This window comes from Dendroctonus ponderosae, unplaced genomic scaffold, assembly GCF_020466585.1.
Source record: "Dendroctonus ponderosae isolate FM_Combo_2020 unplaced genomic scaffold, Dpon_F_20191213v2 Dpon_F_20191213_1, whole genome shotgun sequence".
NCBI lineage: Eukaryota > Metazoa > Arthropoda > Insecta > Coleoptera > Curculionidae > Dendroctonus > Dendroctonus ponderosae.
Window position 1 is genome coordinate 19296930 of NW_026017110.1, and position 17736 is coordinate 19314665.

The 17736-nt window shown below is 32.3% G+C and overlaps 3 protein-coding genes across 5 annotated transcripts in view; 1 reads left to right on the forward strand and 2 right to left on the reverse strand.

The window, feature by feature from the left end:
- The window catches only part of LOC109546932 (E3 ubiquitin-protein ligase Mdm2), a 5394-nt gene extending 1735 nt beyond the window's left edge, over positions 1-3659 (reverse strand). For both annotated transcript variants that reach the window (XM_048661373.1, XM_019918109.2), the window contains exons 1-5: positions 2870-3659; positions 1989-2126; positions 1801-1928; positions 1474-1677; positions 693-894 (exon numbers count right to left, since the gene is read on the reverse strand). In XM_048661373.1, the coding sequence (XP_048517330.1) occupies positions 693-894; positions 1474-1677; positions 1801-1928; positions 1989-2126; positions 2870-2903 (706 nt within the window). In that variant the 5' untranslated portion in view covers positions 2904-3659. The remainder of the gene's footprint in view (positions 1-692; positions 895-1473; positions 1678-1800; positions 1929-1988; positions 2127-2869) is intronic.
- Positions 3660-3737: 78 nt separating this feature from the next.
- LOC109546931 (ADP-ribosylation factor GTPase-activating protein 2) lies at positions 3738-10354 on the forward strand. 2 transcript variants are annotated; one of them, XM_019918105.2, is made up of 10 exons: positions 3765-3930; positions 4525-4716; positions 5350-5478; positions 6202-6315; positions 6613-6750; positions 6811-7004; positions 7128-7263; positions 7513-7860; positions 7982-8161; positions 9126-10354. In XM_019918105.2, the coding sequence occupies exons 1-10, from the start codon at positions 3859-3861 to the stop codon at positions 9141-9143; spliced, it is 1521 nt and encodes a 506-aa protein (XP_019773664.2). In that variant the 5' UTR covers positions 3765-3858; the 3' UTR covers positions 9144-10354. The 2 variants fall into 2 exon arrangements, with proteins under 2 accessions (XP_019773665.2, XP_019773664.2); XM_019918106.2 differs by lacking the exon at positions 6202-6315 and having other exon boundaries at positions 3738-3930.
- An 874-nt stretch (positions 10355-11228) lies between these two features.
- Positions 11229-15203, reverse strand: LOC109546934. Its single transcript, XM_019918111.2, has 3 exons — positions 14943-15203; positions 12976-13094; positions 11229-11835 (listed from the first exon to the last, which is right to left on the reverse strand). The coding sequence occupies exons 1-3, from the start codon at positions 14971-14973 to the stop codon at positions 11572-11574; spliced, it is 414 nt and encodes a 137-aa protein (XP_019773670.1). The 5' UTR covers positions 14974-15203; the 3' UTR covers positions 11229-11571.
- Between the last annotated feature and the right edge of the window lie 2533 nt (positions 15204-17736).

Here is a 17736-nt window from a genome sequence, read left to right on the forward strand (position 1 = left end):
ATTTAGAAATGATCGAACGATTTTTTTAAATTTGGCACGTTTTAATCGCTTTTTGTTGTTATGGCCACAATTTTCCAGTTACAGTTCTTCTCTTTCTATTCTCAAAACGCGCGACTAAACATTAGCAAGATATGTGGCTTCTACAGTACGGGGCTTCTGCTTATTTTAAAAGGAAAGTGCTGGAGTGTTTGAACAATACTTTTCCGAATAGGTGGATTAGCAACTATAGACATTGCATGGCCACAAAGGTAGCCAGACCTGGACCCTCGCCATTTCTTCCTCGGGGATTTTTCGAAAAGTTTAGTTTACAAGTCGCAAGTAAACACACGAAAAGTCTTAACTTTTCGTATAGAGCACGCTGTAGCAGCAATCAGAGAAAAATAGACTTCTTCATTACAGGAACAGTCGAGAATGTCAAGCAGAACGTTGTGTTGAAGTGTATGGTGACTGTTTTAAACACATTCTTTAAATTAATCGAAATCGTAGACTTGCTTTGCGCAAAATTGTTGAAAGTTTCTTATTTTTAACTTTATTCGAAAAAGCAGTTTGAAAATGTTCTATTCAGTTAGTTTTATTTGCAGTTAAAAAGTGAAACAAAAAAAAGTGAAAAATGCAAACATGATGATGGTTATTTTTAAGAAACACGCTTTAAGCCCCTCCCTATAATCTAAGATAGTAAAATAATTACTTACTGGACCAAACCAACTCAACTGGAAACATAATTTGGTCGGTCTTCAATCGATTACGTTCTTGAGTAATTTCCAGCTCCTTCTGGGTAATTAATTTTCTCGCAGAAGCCTGCGGATCAACTTTCCTCCTTTTCCCTTTTTGAGCTGACTTGGATAACTTCTTCCGTCGTTTTTTAACACGAGGAAGCACATGCCGTCTTCGCTCCTTCGAACAATAAAATACATTCAAATATAAATGAAAGGCAACAAAACGGCTGTACCATACTACTGTACCGATGAATCGGCGTTATTAGATCTTTATCTAGGTGTTATCAGTCAGAAAAAAAAATGTCTGTTTAGTTGGAATAGCAGAAGGAATAGAAGAAGTCAGTACCAGTTTACATTAAAAAAATCAATTAACCAATTAAAAGTGTTCTTGCACTCTTAGAAGAAAATTCCATTCTTCATTGAGCTCATATTTCCGTATGTCGAGAACAGCGAATAGTTTTCATGGTTCTTTACCTGCTTTACTGCAATGATTTTTTAGTTGAATAACAGCAACTTAGCACTGAAGTTTGAAGTGCTGTATACACGTAAATTGTAATAAAATGCAAGTGAATGAAAAAACAAAACTATGCTTAATCACGAACGTTGACATTTCACGTATATAAGACCATTTTGCCTCATGTTTAAGATTCAACGGAACAGTAAAATCGGCATTACTTTTTAAACTGGTTAGTAATCTTCAATTGGGTACCAATAACCCCTCAAAGACATGATGGTGACAACTTTGCATCATCTGTACCTTGTGGCACTTTCTGCACAATTTAAGTAGTGGATAGCAGCGCAAACTCTTGCATCTCTTACACATTTCAAAGGAACTTGGAACAGGGACGCGTGAAAGGGGTAGCGCTTCTTCAGGCGAACTATCTTCGACACCCGATGATTCAGTCTTATTCAATTCCATCAATGGCGACGTTACAACGGAGTTAATGATAATCCTCTCCGTCTAAAATTAGAATAAAAAAACAAGTTTAGTTCAGATAAATCGCAGTGTAAAAGGCAAGCGCCAGATATGCTTCATTGGACTTGCTGGTTTATACACTAAACGTGCTATTATCATATAAGTCACCTCAGAGTCTGTAGATGAATACTCTATGTGTGCGCTACCTTCTGGTGAAGCAACTAATTCGTATTCATCGCTCCCGCTGGATTCCGTTGCATCAGAGTCAGATGAACGGTTATCTGACTCTAGGGTAGCTGTAGCAAATTTAATTTGAAATGTAATTTCTTCAAATATGGTGTCCATCTTAGTCTTACCCGTCTCATAGGATTGCAAACTGCAAACGCTTTCATCGTCTGAATTTTGAGAACTTTCACTCGCCAAACGAACGTAGTAGAAGAGTCCACTTGTACGGGGCCTTTTAGCACCCTGAGTAACAACAGTAAGACTGCACCCTATAGAAAATATTGCATTTGATAAGTTTCTTTCAAACCAAATATTCCGCATAAGTAAAATCTAACTTATAATATTACATTTATATTTAATCATATTCATTTTAAGAGATGTCGAAAGGAATTTCTACGCTCTAGCCTTTATTCATCACCCACCTCATCACAACCCTCAAGTGGATCACATTTTAAAATTATCTTTAACTATACTATTTTGAAAATATCTAGAAAAGTGTGAAAAATTGTCCCTTCGCCAAAGCGTCTTGAGAAATATGGCTAATTTTGAATCTTCCTGTGATTTTCAGCTTTGATTTAGCTGCTACTAAATAACTATTTTTTGCTGGTATGTAACTACAGTATACAATTTATTTGGACACGCGTTGCATTGAATTAATAATTTAGACACTTTTATTTTCAGAAATAAGTGACTTAATTAGCAAATACTTTTATGAGATTATTTCGCTGTTAACGAATAACACGATAAGAAAAGCATTAAGAAACTAGAACAAGAGCCCAGATTTGAAAAACTTGTCAATTGGTGTTCTGGATTATAAAAGCGCTTTTCAAAATTACTTATCTTGGGAGCTTAAACTTAAACGAAAAGTTTAGTGATAATATTTCAAAATTTATAGAACTGCATAATAAAACAAATTCAATTCAGATAAAAATTAACAGGAAATCTGTTGTCTAAATTATTTTAAAACTAAACTTAAATACTTGCATGTAAAAGAATATTTCAAAGCACTTACCCGGGCTTCGATCCATTGTGACTGTGACTGACATTCTACGTATAATCAATTTATATTTTATACACAAAGTTTTTCTTTGAGAGAAGAAGAGCACAAAAAACTTTCGCTAAAATCCAACAAGTTGAAAAGTGTTTGACGTTACGCACGTTGCTTCCGTATTTCCGGTAATAACATGTTTGTTGGAATTCCTCGCTAACTAGCTAGCAATTGCATATCTTGCATAAACATGTTATATGCATATCATGATAAAATCATATCAGTACAGCAAAAAAAACAACATCTGCATGACATTCTCACTACATTTGTTTACTTTTTGTTTGATAGTATCCCTTTATTCAGGGGCTGATTGGTGGGGTTTAGAAGTCGCACAATGTTGCCAGATAGTTGCCCAAAAAATTGACTGGGATATAGCATTTAAAACAGGTATTACAATAGTATCACCAACCATAGAGAGAATAGTCTGCATTCTTAAGTGGCTTCTCAGTGAATTTGTTCAATCGAACGCATGTAAAGTTTTGCGGCTTGATAGTGAGGACAGTGCCATGCGTTTGGACGTACGGCAAACCAATTACAGAAATTAAAGAATACTTGTCAATAGTGTAATAGTCCCAGACATGTGGTTTGGCTGACAAAATGCATGCTTGTCAGCTGTTGCTAAAATTCTTTAAAATATTGCGGATACCTTGCCATAAAAATCTTAACGGACAAGCTATACGATCGTCCTACCAGCTTAGATTCATCATGAAGTTTTGCCTGATATTCTGTGTATTTTAGATTCATTGCAAGTGTTACTTGTTCTCTACATTTAAAAAAATCCAGTCATTGTTAGTGTTTCGATTCTATTTAAACTCCTGACAACATTGCAGTGAAGTTGTAAAATGTGAAAGATACTTGACGTTTCTCGCGAAACGTCGACGTGACGTAAACACGAAAAGTGAGAAGTCAAAGGTGTTCTTAGGTTTTTCTCGTTATTTTCGCTTTCGGAAATTATGACTTCCCATTTATCCAAGGAGGACATCGAAGCCGTTTTCCACAGACTTAGGGCAATTCCGTCCAACAAGGTACAATGCAGTATTTTTGATAAAATCAAAGATACGACACAGTAATGTGACGTGTCTTTGATTTTATATATTCGGGTTCCTAAACTAAATTTGCTCTGTTATGTTTCTTGTTAATTTCAGTACCATCTGGTAACGATAATTAGTGTGCGCACTCACAAAGTCTGCATTTTCAATCCATTGAAATAAATACTTACCATCAAAATAGAATTTTTCTGTCAAGCACAGATGTAAAAGGGCCTTTTTTACATTCATGGTGTTGTCTTTAACTTTTATGAAGGAAAATATATTGCATATTTATCTGCTTAATATCTTTTATTACTCAAATACTTTGTCCAGGGTCTAATATTTACTAATTAATTTGAAGGAGGCTTTGTAGTATTTAATTTAAATTTATTGTTCCTATCGAGATGCTTTTATTATTTAGTGCTTTTCGTGTTGAAGCTCCAAATTATTACAGTAGGATGATGATAAACTCAAGAAAAAGAAGAATTTGTCTACTAATTTAATGAAGTCGATGTTTTTTAATTTTCCTGAAGTTTGGTACACTATTCACATTTGACAAAATATTTATTGATAAGAATATGTTTTTTTCAGGTTTGCTTCGATTGTGGATCAAATAATCCAACATGGTCCAGTGTAACATACGGTATATTTCTTTGCCTGGATTGTTCAGCTGTGCACCGAAGTCTAGGGGTTCATTTGAGTTTTGTTCGTTCAACGCAATTGGATACCAATTGGACACCATTGCAAATCAGACAAATGCAGTTGGGGGGAAACGCAGCCGCGGTAAATTTACAAGAATTATCACGGAATGTTTATAGTAGCACTGTTTAAAACAATAACGCGTTTAATCAAACAACATTCCTATAGTGCCGATTAAAATTTGCTATCAAGGCTTCTAAATTTTAAAGTACAATTGATTTTATATACGTCGGCTTTGTCTTCATACTAGTTTCTATAGCTTTAAACACGATTTATTATAAACCTAGTTATAAGCAAAAGTAGAAAGTCACGTATAAAATATAAGAAGTTTAGCTCTTGAATAGTCCTACTTAAAATTAAGTTTTTATTATAAAACTTTTTTGTGCTTGTACCACTTTCTTTCGCTAGTAATATCTAATTACTTTATATTATTCTTATCTTTTACTTAAGAACAGCCCAGATTATTAAAGTGTCCCATTTTTAGATTAATGTATTTAAAAATAATCTTTCAAGGCAGGCTTATAATAATGATTGTTGGGGTATTAAATCAAGTACAACATCTATTCTGGTGAAATCAGCTGTTTTTACTATTCTTGATTTAAATGTAGGCTCGAACTAGAACCTACAAACATTTCGCAGAGTAAATTCTATCTGCAATTAAAATTTAATGTTATCTGTATTTTTCGATTTTTATAGCACGTTAATTCCCTAATTTAGATGCAATTTTTCAACTTGCACAACTGCAACACGAATGACTCCCAAAAGAAGTATAATTCCAGAGCAGCGTCGCTTTATCGCGATAAGCTCAATCAAGCTGCCTTAAGTTCGCTGAAAACAAATGACCAGGTAAATTAATAAAAAGCATTTTATTCAAATTGTGTTATCTGGTGAACTTTTAACAATATTGCTTAACAATGCACGTTTGTATTTTTTTGCTAGTGAGTTTTTTTTTAACTAAAACATTAATGTTTTCCATAAATAAACATGACTATTATAAGCGTAAAATCATGGATATTGTAATCATTAGCATTCGGCAAAAATACATTTGGAATCAGAAATATTGTAAATGTACAGAGTGATTATGCATTAATAAAAAGTGGAAAATAAAATAAGCGGTCACTTAGTAAGCTATACAAAAACTGCTTCAAATTCTATACAGACTGTGAATAGAAAGCAAAAAGCAGACTTTTCAGTTAAAAAATAATTTGAGCCTTCAAAACTTTATTTTCAATCACATCATTTAAATTTATAAGATTTTTTCCAGTCACTTTGTTCACGTTCTGAGGTGCAATGACTCACTCTGTATATCTTGGATTACACATGAAGAGATAATTTAATAATGTCTGTTATTACACCTATTTATTGTTCTAATTAACAACGAGTTAGTAAGTTATAAAGCAAATAATCGTTTCAGTCTTATCATTTTAATTGATTCTTAACATGTATATTTATTAAATCCGTCAACATTTATTTGGAAAGCAAACAATGTACTTATTTTATTTATTGATTTTTTAACTTAGCTATAGGATATTATGGATGTTACCATCAGGCATTGCTTTTGATTTTTAGTTGCACTACATTCAAGAAAAACAGGAACCGGCAGTAAAGGAACAGCCCGACTTTTTTGCACAACATGAGAACTTTGGAAACAGTAATCTAATTGGAGATTCTCAAAAAGGAAAAGTAATTGACATTTTCTTTTCACTTGTAAATGTTTAAAGTAAAATTGCGTCGTATACGTATAAAATCGTAATGCAGCAGGAAGAAATGGCGGTTTTTGATTGATGTTTTCTAGTCAGACTTCTCGAAATACTACGCCATACGAAGGCTTGAATATTGTTATTCTACAAGCGCTTGAATATTTTTATAGTTTTTCAATGCATTTTCATATTAATGTTGAACTTCGGCTTCTCTTCCATAAAAAATGCACACATATTCAATAATATACATGTTAATTTTTGTTAAATTTTCCAATTATAGGAGGTAAAAACAGCCCAACAAAAGGAGATTGAGAAACAAAGTTGTTTGGGAAACAGTTTGAATTTTAATGACAAACAATCTAGTGAACCTAGGAAATCTACACTTGGGACAAGAAAGGCAGCGACTAAGAAAAGCACGGTGAGATTATTTAATTTGTCTGTTAATTTTAATACGAAAACATGTTCATTTGAATTACAGCTTGGTGTAAAACGCAGCGGTTTGGGGGGCGGTCTTGGTGCTACCAAAGTCAAAACAGATTTTGCAGCGATCGAAAGAAAAGCCGAAGAGCGGGCGGAACAAGAAGAGCGCGGCCGTATTGAAGTAGAAAACGCCTCGCAAAAAGCTGCCGAAGATGCTGAGCGGGCTGAAGCCACATTGCGTCTTGCCTATAGGTATTTGTTTGTATATAATAGAAGAAATAATAATCCGGAAGATCAATGAAGAGTGCCTTTCAAACTCATTAATTTTTGCTGTGTTCTGTTGGATTGAAAATATGAAATTGAATTTATTTCAAGAGAACGGGAAGATACTGTGAAAAATGCTACTGCTGAAAAGGCAGCTCAGATAGAGAGACTAGGAATGGGGGTATCGAAGGTAACACGCGAGGGTGTTTCTCATTCGGCGCTAGGAGGTGTGGAAGTGATTCAGCAGGTAAGTGTTTGAACTAAAGATTTCGTTCAAAATACATTTTTTTTACTTGGACCTGGAAAATAAAATAAAAAACATTTATTGGCCTAATGCAAAGTGGCGAATTTATAAATTAGATTTTTAACGTCTAACTTTTTTTGGGTAATTTTGGAAAAATTGGGCATAGTTCAAATTACGCGTACCGCAAATAAATAAAACACATACAACTTTTACCTGTGTGATTGTGAACAATGTGAGTTCTATTCTTCAAAGGAAAGACCTGCTGTATCATCAAAAACGATAGACACCCTTGGCCGGTTAACCTTGAACGACAGTCCTGATTACTTTGACGATTACCTTAATGGGGCTGGTGTTTATGCGTCTTCTTTGAGTAAAGATAGCTGGGTTGTTGTGGATGATCCTCCTGAACGAGAGCGTCGTACTCCAATTGAAACTATTAGCGAAAAGCCACGGGGGCGAGCACCCAAAAGCCATCCGGATGCGAGTTCTTCCGATGAAGCGCAGCGGAAGTTTGGAAATGCCAAAGCAATCTCCTCTGCTCAATTCTTTGGTGATAATGAACCCGATGCCGAGACCAAAGCTAGCCTTAATAGATTTCAGGTAGGTGAAATATCTGCCGACGTATTTCAGTTTAGACATCCTGCTTGTTCCTAATGGGACGTTATTTATAACTATTTATTCAGATGAGTTTCACATATTTTTATCACTCTAATTTCTTTAGGGATCAAACAGCATTTCATCTGCGGAGTTTTTCGGTCGCAATGAGGAAACGAGGTCAAGTTCAGCGGCGCATCTTCCAGCATATGATTTAGAGGAAGTGAAGGAAAGCGTGCGCCAAGGCGTTAACAGAGTGGCTGGTAAAATAGGATCTTTAGCCAATGGATTTGTCACATCGCTTCAAGTAAGTTTCGTTGTTATTTGTTTAACTTGTCTTATTGAAAGCTCTTGAAGATAACGATTGATTCAATCAGCTTTTAACAAGTTATATGTTCAAACTGAACCAGCTGGATCTTATAGCGGAGCAGAGTATTTTTTCCAAAAAACGTTTTCTCAATCTATCGAGTAATTTACGATAAAACTGAATCGCCCGACAATAGAGGCATTTGTTTGCCTTCTGCATCATATGCAAAATTTCGAAACCTCTTTTCTATACATTAAAAAAATGTAATGTAATAGTAACTTTTTTATTATTATTAATGTTATTATTTCAACAACACATCATACATCCAAGCTTGATTTTTTTCCCCAAGTAGAGACTGACAATAAAATTCATTAAAAATATCTATTATTAAAAGAACAGGAAGACCTCGATTTGTGATTTGTTCCTGATGATTGATTAATATCAACAAAACATTTTGCACAATTTTCTAGAAACTAGAGCGTTTTCTAAATTTAGTTATTGGAATTGAAAATCACGCTTGGTGATGTTTTCATTACGTACCTTTGCGGTATGTTCTAATCTAATTCTAATCCTCTAATTCTCTATCTAATCTAATTCCAAGTTTGAATGATCCCGATCAACACTGTACAATACATCGAGATAGTTATCTATGTATCTAAAACATAAATAGTATAAAAAACAAGAGAAGTTGAGAACTTTCGCTCACAAAATCTCTTTGGCGACCGTTCGGAGATGCCTCCAACAATCTCCTACAAATTCCCACCGCATCGCCCAACAACATTAAAGTGCGCGTGCGTCAGATGCTCAACCGATCTGCTGATCTGCTATGCAACAAAAATGGCATCCAGCGATCGTTGGGAGGCCGGCGCATCGTAAGAGATCGACTATGCATACCGGCCTAAATGTTCTAGCTTTTGATTGAGTCAATATTAGCCAGATCAAAAGTTTGTTTTTATCCTTACAGGATCGATATGCCCAGTAGCAGAAAAGAGTTGACCGAAAACCAATCGCCAGCTGATTAGAGCGCTGTTTAATTAGTGCTTATAAATAGGAAATCATTTTTTATGTTTAAGCTTATAGAGTGTAAATTTAGTAACAAAGGTTCCACTTGTTGCTGATTTTTGTTATAAGTTTGAATCAGAAACTTAGAAAATGAATTGTTATCTGCTTAAACGTCTATCATAAATAAACCGGTGCAATTTTTTTAATTATTTAACTTATATAATAGCACAAGCATAGATAATTAATGACGGTGTATGTATGAAAATTTGAGTCAAATTGAAGAAGTAATTAAAGAAAAGTCGTTCAAGTCTGGGTTCTCTCCAACCAAACACATCGCGCTGCTTATTGATTAGCAAAAATTAAATGAAAATTGATCGCGCAAAAAAGTTGACTTTTTTGCGCTTATTGATTTTCTATATTAGAATGGGAAGACATTAGCAATAAGCGTTTTGGATCAATTTATATTTTCAGGAGTTTAGAGTTTTAGCTCGAATTTTTAACATGCTTATCGGCACAGGTTTTATTTACTTTTTATTAGTATGATGATACGTTATTAATTGACATATCAATCATTTCTTTTAAAATCCTAAATTTTGAACTGTCAATATAGAATGCTACTTGCATTAATTCCTTTGAAATTATTAGGTGTCGTTCTTTTATGAATTTTTGTAGCCATTAAATTAATTTTAAATACAAAACAGTATTTAAAACTTAGCAATGTTTGCTTACAAATTAGTTAGCTACATTAGAGTGGTTATCTCAATAATTTAATTAATGATGGTATTCATTTGCTTAAAAATTACCTTCATACTTTTCCATCAAATTGTGGGCTGATGTAATTAAACACTCAAAACTGGTGGCAATCGCTTGAAATACTTATTAATACTCCTTATGCAAGTTATTTATTTGTTAAATTGATCTGTACATCTATTTTTTGTAATTATGTTGTTTTGTTCATATGGTTTTTATTTTAAAGTGGCTTATTCTTTTATGTAACTCGCATTTCGAAACTGCAAAGCAAGCACAGTTATCACTCACCATATTTTTATTTACAGTTTTAGCTATTTTATATAGTTAGTTAGTATGCATTATTTTATATTGATGACTAAGTACAAGAAAAATGGAAATTATATAAACATCAAACAAGTGTTTGACTATGCTGCTGTTTTGGAATAAATCATCCTATCATCACATAAGCATTTGATTGAAAGCGGTTAAAGATGTATTTACCTTATTTCTATCTAATTCGCGAATATTTTTAAATTCTTTCGAGAGTTTAGGTTTAGAAGAAAATTGGCAAAACGAATAAAAACCGACATACTGTAAAACTGAATCTTACGGGTTGCAATTTAAATTATAAACTAGGAAGTTTGAAACGTGAATGAAATGAGAATTTAAGAAAACAGTTCAGTTTGAGATATTTTGGCTGGATTCGAATGGAGGCGATGTCATATTGAAATTTTAAATTTGAAGAAGTGAAACTATGCATAATCATCGGATTGTAATAAATTTTGGTTAATTTAAGCCGAAACAAAAATTTATCAAAAGTCTGTATGTAGTCAGTACCTGAATATTAATTCAAAAGCTTGAAATCTACGTGTTTCAAACTAAATAAACAAAATACTTTTTAGTAAATAAACATCTAACTTACATTGTTGATGTTACAGTTCTGTTTTGCTTTGTTGGTTATTAATGGCATGTGATTGATGTATTTTTTGGCAATTTCCATTTTAGAGGCGCAGGAACATTTATTAATAAGCGTATTGTACCTGTAATTGTGGTTCATTATTATCAATGTAAGACGGTGTTATCTACGTGAGATTGCACGGTAAGTATGATTTTATAAATACGCCAGTTTCTCGAAAAATCACCTTGTAGGTACTTTAATGAATAAGGGACATTGCGTTTTTAAACAGTTGGTGATGTGGACATGTTATCTGGGAATTAAGGCTTATTGTCCCATAGGTTAATTTTGAGTTATTGTAGCCGATTTTTGACTATTTTGGGAAAAAAATTGCATCAGCAACACTTATTAGAAAAGATATTTCAAATAAACGACGACCACTTTTAAACCTAAAAAAATATATTTAACGCTATCTCAAGACAGGCCTGGGGTAGAACTAGTGGGTTTAATGGTACTTAAAAATTAAATGAAAAATGTATGATAAGAGCTATGGGATATAAAATTTTAAGCTAGTTTGACTTTCTAAAATGTCATAATATTCCTACTTTTATTCCTCATATTCGTATAAAACATATACCAGACTTTACAAAACTGTAAAGAAATGTTCATTATCTTTAAAGAAATTGCTTGCTGAGAGAAAAAGTTATATATTAACAACTAGGTGTTCAGGGTTTCCGTACAAAATTAATATTGTTAAAATATTTAGGAAACCCAATAATAATATTTATACCTGATCGTTGAACGAAGGCTTTTGAAATTGTGCTATTATGTCGAAAGATTTTGATGTGGTTAAAGCTAAATTTTTTGAATTTGTGCTAAAATTTCTTATGTTGCTATCATTATGGCCTGCTTCTTCTTTACTGCTATAAAAAACTATGTCACTTGTTCTTCGGAACATTTCGAACTTCTCATTTAAATTTTGCAGTTCTTGAGTGGATGTGGTTCTACAGGATGCTGCCGTTTCGCTTACATTCTCTTCGTCGACTTCCTGAAATAATAATAACGAATGATTCATCTAATGTGAACAAACGCAATCCTGTGGAAGACTGTCTCTCTGCACACTTTATTTTTTGACCAAAGTGATTGGAATAACGTAATTCTGTGCTGAAAAAACATTTACTGAAGATATGCTTTTATTCTTAGTTTTAATTGGTATGTAAAACGTGTGCAGTCTTAAGTTGACATATTTTTTGTTTTTTGGTCGAAGGACGGACGAGCCTCAACAACTCAAAAATTTACACACACCGGTTTGTAAAATAAAACAAAGATTTATTTCAAACTGCGCCTCAAATGAAGTGAAAGGCCCATCATTGTTAACGGTACAATAAATAAGTTCAATTTTTGCTCCATGTGTAGCTTGCTCCATATAAATTAATTTCATAAAATTGGAGGCAAAGGAAAATGTGCAATCAACACCAAAAAAGCACTTTATTTTCTTAATTAAAAATGTATTACTTTGTTTCAAGTATTTTTATCTAACGTCCAGTATCTCTCAAATTATTTTTTACTGTTTTAATTGTAACTTCTGCTATGCTTATTTTCTTACTTACTTTTCTTAAACTCTATCTTTTACAGGGTGAAAATGATGAAGAAAATCAAACAATTGCTTAATCTTGATTGTGGACTGTATATTATCACGGTTATGTCTGTACAATCATTTTAACTCTGTAAAAGCTACAGTTTAATAAAAGTAAAGAATTCTCTAAATTAAGAAAATAAGCATAGTAGGAGTTACAATTAAAACATGGTCCTTCGCTGTTTTTACAATTAACGTGGAAGTCCGTAATCAGTAAGTGTAATCATTTTATGATTACACGTATTTTAAACGAGAATACTTAATATAAAACTTTTGTGGTCAGCAACTCTTCAAATTTTCAGCATATGTATCGAGAAAGTATATCTACATGTTGATTATTTTATGTGGAATTGGACGCACCGAACATATATATCCGGTTTTTTGAAATACCAAATCCGTTTTCCAATAAGTTTTAATTTGAAGACCCAATTAAATTTGCTTGACAATGATTATAAATTCCCATAAAAGTCTATGTACATTAATTCAATACGGAGAAATATAAAATAACAAGTTGCAAACAACTTCGCTCCTTTTGCATCAGTATCAACTTACTTTTATTTCGGAAAAGGTTACGGGCTGAGTCCTATATCTAGATGAGCAACCTTTTCTTTTCTTCGGTACAACTCTTCTATGTAATCTTGATAGGTGTTCTGGATAAATGGTGTCGGTATCTGAAAGCAAAGAAACATTTTTAAACATTAAATTTTCGATTAAACTAATACAAGCAGTCAAAGACAAATATTTCTTTAAAAAAATATATACATCGTATTTACCTACTCAGTAGTACCTCAGAAAAAGTAATTTTTGAAATTAAACTCATTAACACTTTGTTATAGCTATAATTTTTCATACAGGGTTTCTCAATATCAACAAAATTTTAGATTTTTTACAATACTCCATTTTTTCGTCTACACTATAGGGCAAACTGAGGCAAATGTATCGAATTACTAAAATTTTTGAGCTATCATCTATTATTGATATTTAATTTGTCCGAGTGCTCTTGTCCTCTTCACTTAACAATAATTTGCTTGAAATGGATTAATGCTTTATTATAAATATATAAATGTATTAAAGAATGTTCTCTGTTTCTCTATGTTGAAATAGGCCCATAATTTTTAAGGATTGGTGAGAATTTCAATGCGATAAATAATAATAATAATAGTATTTATTAGCAGGAATTGCTCATACAAAAACAACTCATTGTTAAAGTTTAGCAGCAGTGAACCAGAAAAATATCAAAATCAATACATCTAAAAGCAAACAATGACTTGACAAATTCGTTTATATATTATTATACTTAGTGTTTGTTTTTTCTTATTTTTTAATAAGTTACTATGCGGCCTTAATGAAATTTAATGTAAGTATTTTATGCGATGTTACCTAAAACTGAAACTCTTTATCGAGAAGCAAACACAAAATTTGGAGTACAGTACGAATATGCCATAAAACAAAGTGAACGTTTTCATGCATCAAAAATTCAAGTTTGTCTGCCCTCCGAATTTAAAAATACTAAAGCAAATTAGAGGTGACGGTAAATAGCTTTCGGCTAAAATCGTTTTTTATAAACTTATGACGAATCTTTAATTCAATTTTTTTAATCAAACATTACTTAGGTTTGTATTGTTAATACACAGCTTTGTCTGATTTAAAAAATATATAATGTTAATGTAAATAACATTCCTCAAATTTGCTCAAAAAATTGCTTCATAAAGACAATTAAATCAGAATTTGAAAGCATAAGATAGAAACAAATACGTCTGATATCCATATCGACGGATTTTGAATTGGCTTCAGTAATCGTGGATTGGTTTATTCTAAATATTTTTTGTTAATATAAATGTGAGGCTTTTTTGTTCTTAACAATAGTTAGGATTCAGGAAATGTGAATCTTTAGAATCACATTCAGAAATTCATCGACGTTAGCCTCGGGTACACTCTTTATGCAATAAAAAATAAGAATGTGACAATAAACTATGAAACTACGAATTATTTCTGCTAGTGAATGATTACCATATTTTGGTAATATTCATTAGGTTGTACTTGTTTTCCAATTGAATTATAAACACGATGACGATTATGCTGGTAAATATTTTCCAAACTTGATTTTCGTTCTGTTTCTGGCACGAATCAATTTTCCAAATATACTTATAAAAATACCCCCCCTTGAAAATTATTAATGGTTTTGCTAATTACTGCTTTCGCGTTTATTTCGGTACGATTTTCAAGCAACGTGCTTTTTTTGTTTGCCAGTTCAGCAAAACAAAAGGAACCCGTTTAAACGCGCTCAAATGCGAAATGGGACATTAAACTTTTCTTGGAAAACAATGCCAAAAACATTTACAGTATTTCAATATCCAATGTATTTTTAATTTGACGGGCGTGTTCGGGTGTACCTCTCCTGGTTATTGCACATTTTACATTTGATTAGAATATGGAAACATATTAATAAACCAAAAATTGCACAATGTATCCGGTTATTTTTAGACTATCCATTATTAAAATAGGTTGATATTACTTACTTGTCAAGTTGGGATTTGATCCTGAAGGCATATCTGCTAGTTGGTTTCGATTTAAATCGACACCAAAACACCACACAGTACGACAACACAAAACTTAAATTAATGCCGATTGTTTTTTCCACACTGCGTGTTTCATTCAGAATCCGTAAAAATCGCGTCTAAATTTAAGATCGTTCGCTTCGCTTCAAGCAAACTTTCAACCTATTCAAAATAGTTCGGAAAATTGATGCCGAGAAACGTTCATGGTCGATGTTTTCAAGCGCATCTCGAAAAGCTATGCGTTCTATAGAAAAACAACGATTCTTATATTTAGCATGTTGTAAACTTGGGACACTCTATTCTTTGTAAATATTTATACTTTTTAAATTTTATTGTTCTGTCTGTTAAGTTTTCATGGAAATTTCCGCATTAACAATCCTTTTTCACTTTCATCGTGTTCCTCGTTATTATCATGTGAAGCATATAAATTAATTTTCTGTAACTGTTTAAACACCCGCGATAAAACATCTATTTTTTTAAACGCTAAAAATCTAGACATTTTTAGTAACTAGACGTTGCTACATGAACAACATTAATTAATTGAAATTAACTATGTGAAGTATAATTTATCTCCAGTTAGTTTCAGGAAACCGGCCTCGAAAGCGTGCCATTCCATAGGTCACATATTTTATTTTCTTATTTTGAACACTTAACATATTATCTTTACAAGTATTGTTTGTCAATTTACATTTTAATTTAATTATTTTTCGAATTTTTTTTAAATGTTTTAATTTGTAGGTCTCACATTAAAAGTAAAACTGAAGTAAAAGAAAAAAATTATCTGTTGAATTCCTATTCCACAGTGATCTGTATTAATCCCTTTTTTTAATAACAAAATTAACCGTTAAAATCCTCATCATCTTCCACTTCATATTTCTCTCATTAATCAGTACTAAAGGTCAGTAAAAAAGTATTTCTTCTGTTGTCTCAAATTGTTTCTTTAATGAAGCGATTATAAAATATTTTTTCTGAATTTTTGTAGTTAGTTATTATAATAAAAGTACAATGCGAACCACTTAAGAGCTTTATTAAAATTTGGTCAGCGAGCTTTCAATATAAAACAGCAACTGAACTGGTTACTCCAAGCATCAAATTTTGAACGGCATTCTTGTGTTCAGCTGGACGACTACTTTTCATAGACGAGGGATAAATTCACGATTATATGACTTAGCCCTTTTAACAATATCGTTATTTTTTTTCATGTTATCAAATTTATTGAAAACATCCGGTGAAGGTAGCGAATTTGTAACATTTAAAATATTTTTTATAAAACTTAGTTGCAGGCAACATTTTGGGTCTTTAGTAATTTAAGCGCGGCTCTTAAAAATTGTAATCAATTTTAATTCTACAGTCTTCAGATTCAGCTACTCTAATCCACTTTACCTTTTTCACTTTAAATAATCCACTTTAAATAATCTTGTCGCAGTCTTGTTTGATCTGAAAAGAAAAAGTATTTGCAGAATAAATAAGAAAAACAGCAAGCTAATGTAAAATTAACATGTATTATCAGAGATAACCCACATGCCGACATTCTGTATTAAAAGAGTTATCTTTGTTTTATAAAAATGAGCTTAAAAATTGGATTAACCACTTGCCACTTGTTCAATACTGTTCATATTATGTACCTACTTATATACGTTTCTCAACACAATTTCATCTCTAAGGAGTTTTCAAGTACAACTAATGCTAAAAGATACAAAAGCTAAAATATACAAATTTCGTTGTAAATTACATTCCTCAATGCGTGGAAGGTGTGCAGCTCCACATCGTTGGGGGTCCAGTCGAAGGAAGCAAATATGTTTGCGGGCTTTAAATGTAATTCTTATTAATTTGTTTGACGGGATATGGATTTCTGATGCCCCCAAATTGTTCGCTTGAGTATACTACCTTGAAGATGAAAAACATTTGACCGCAAAAACTGTTACTTCTATTCTGATATTAATTTTTGATTAATAATACTACACAAGAATTTAAGGTTTGATTGTAACAAAGTAGTCAAAGTAGAGCAAGAACATGAAGTATATTTACGCAAATAAATTGGGTTTACATAAATACTAGAGACTTTTCAAAGTATGGGAGAAAGAAACCTGATTAGATGAGAAAAACTGAAGCATATTTAAATGTTGCTCAATGGAATAGAAATAAAATTTTCCTCCGTGGCATTTTCTTATATGCCTACAAATTTTCCTTAAATGATTAATGCTGAGCTGTACAATTTCCTGAAAACCTTATTGAACATCATTTCTAAAATAGCATTAAAAAAACCGCTTTATTCGTTCCCTTCAACTGCTCTAATAATTCACAAGAAATTCATGTACAAAGTGTTCAAAAATATGTGTGTAATAATGTATTAATTGTTGTAATACATTCTGTTCTTTCGAGGGAAGAGCCCACAAAAATATAGGTATATCTAAAACCAGCTTTTTGATTATTTCCATAAATATGGGGCAAATATTTGAAAGGTACCTACTAATCTGACAAGTAATTCATAAAAACTGTTAAAAATGGGAAACAATATAAGCAAACGCCTACCCACCTTCGACGAAAAGGTATCATGTAGATCTCCATGTATCTCGGATCACACTAGCATTTTCCTCAAAAAACATTGACCTTAATAAAAAACTAGAATGATCTCTTCAAGACACTGCTAATTTTGAAAAATTTCGGAAACGCAAATGAAGTGTAAATACAAATTAAACAGCATTCTGAGACAGAAAAATACTGTTTTCAGGGATCAATTTCAGAAGATATTATT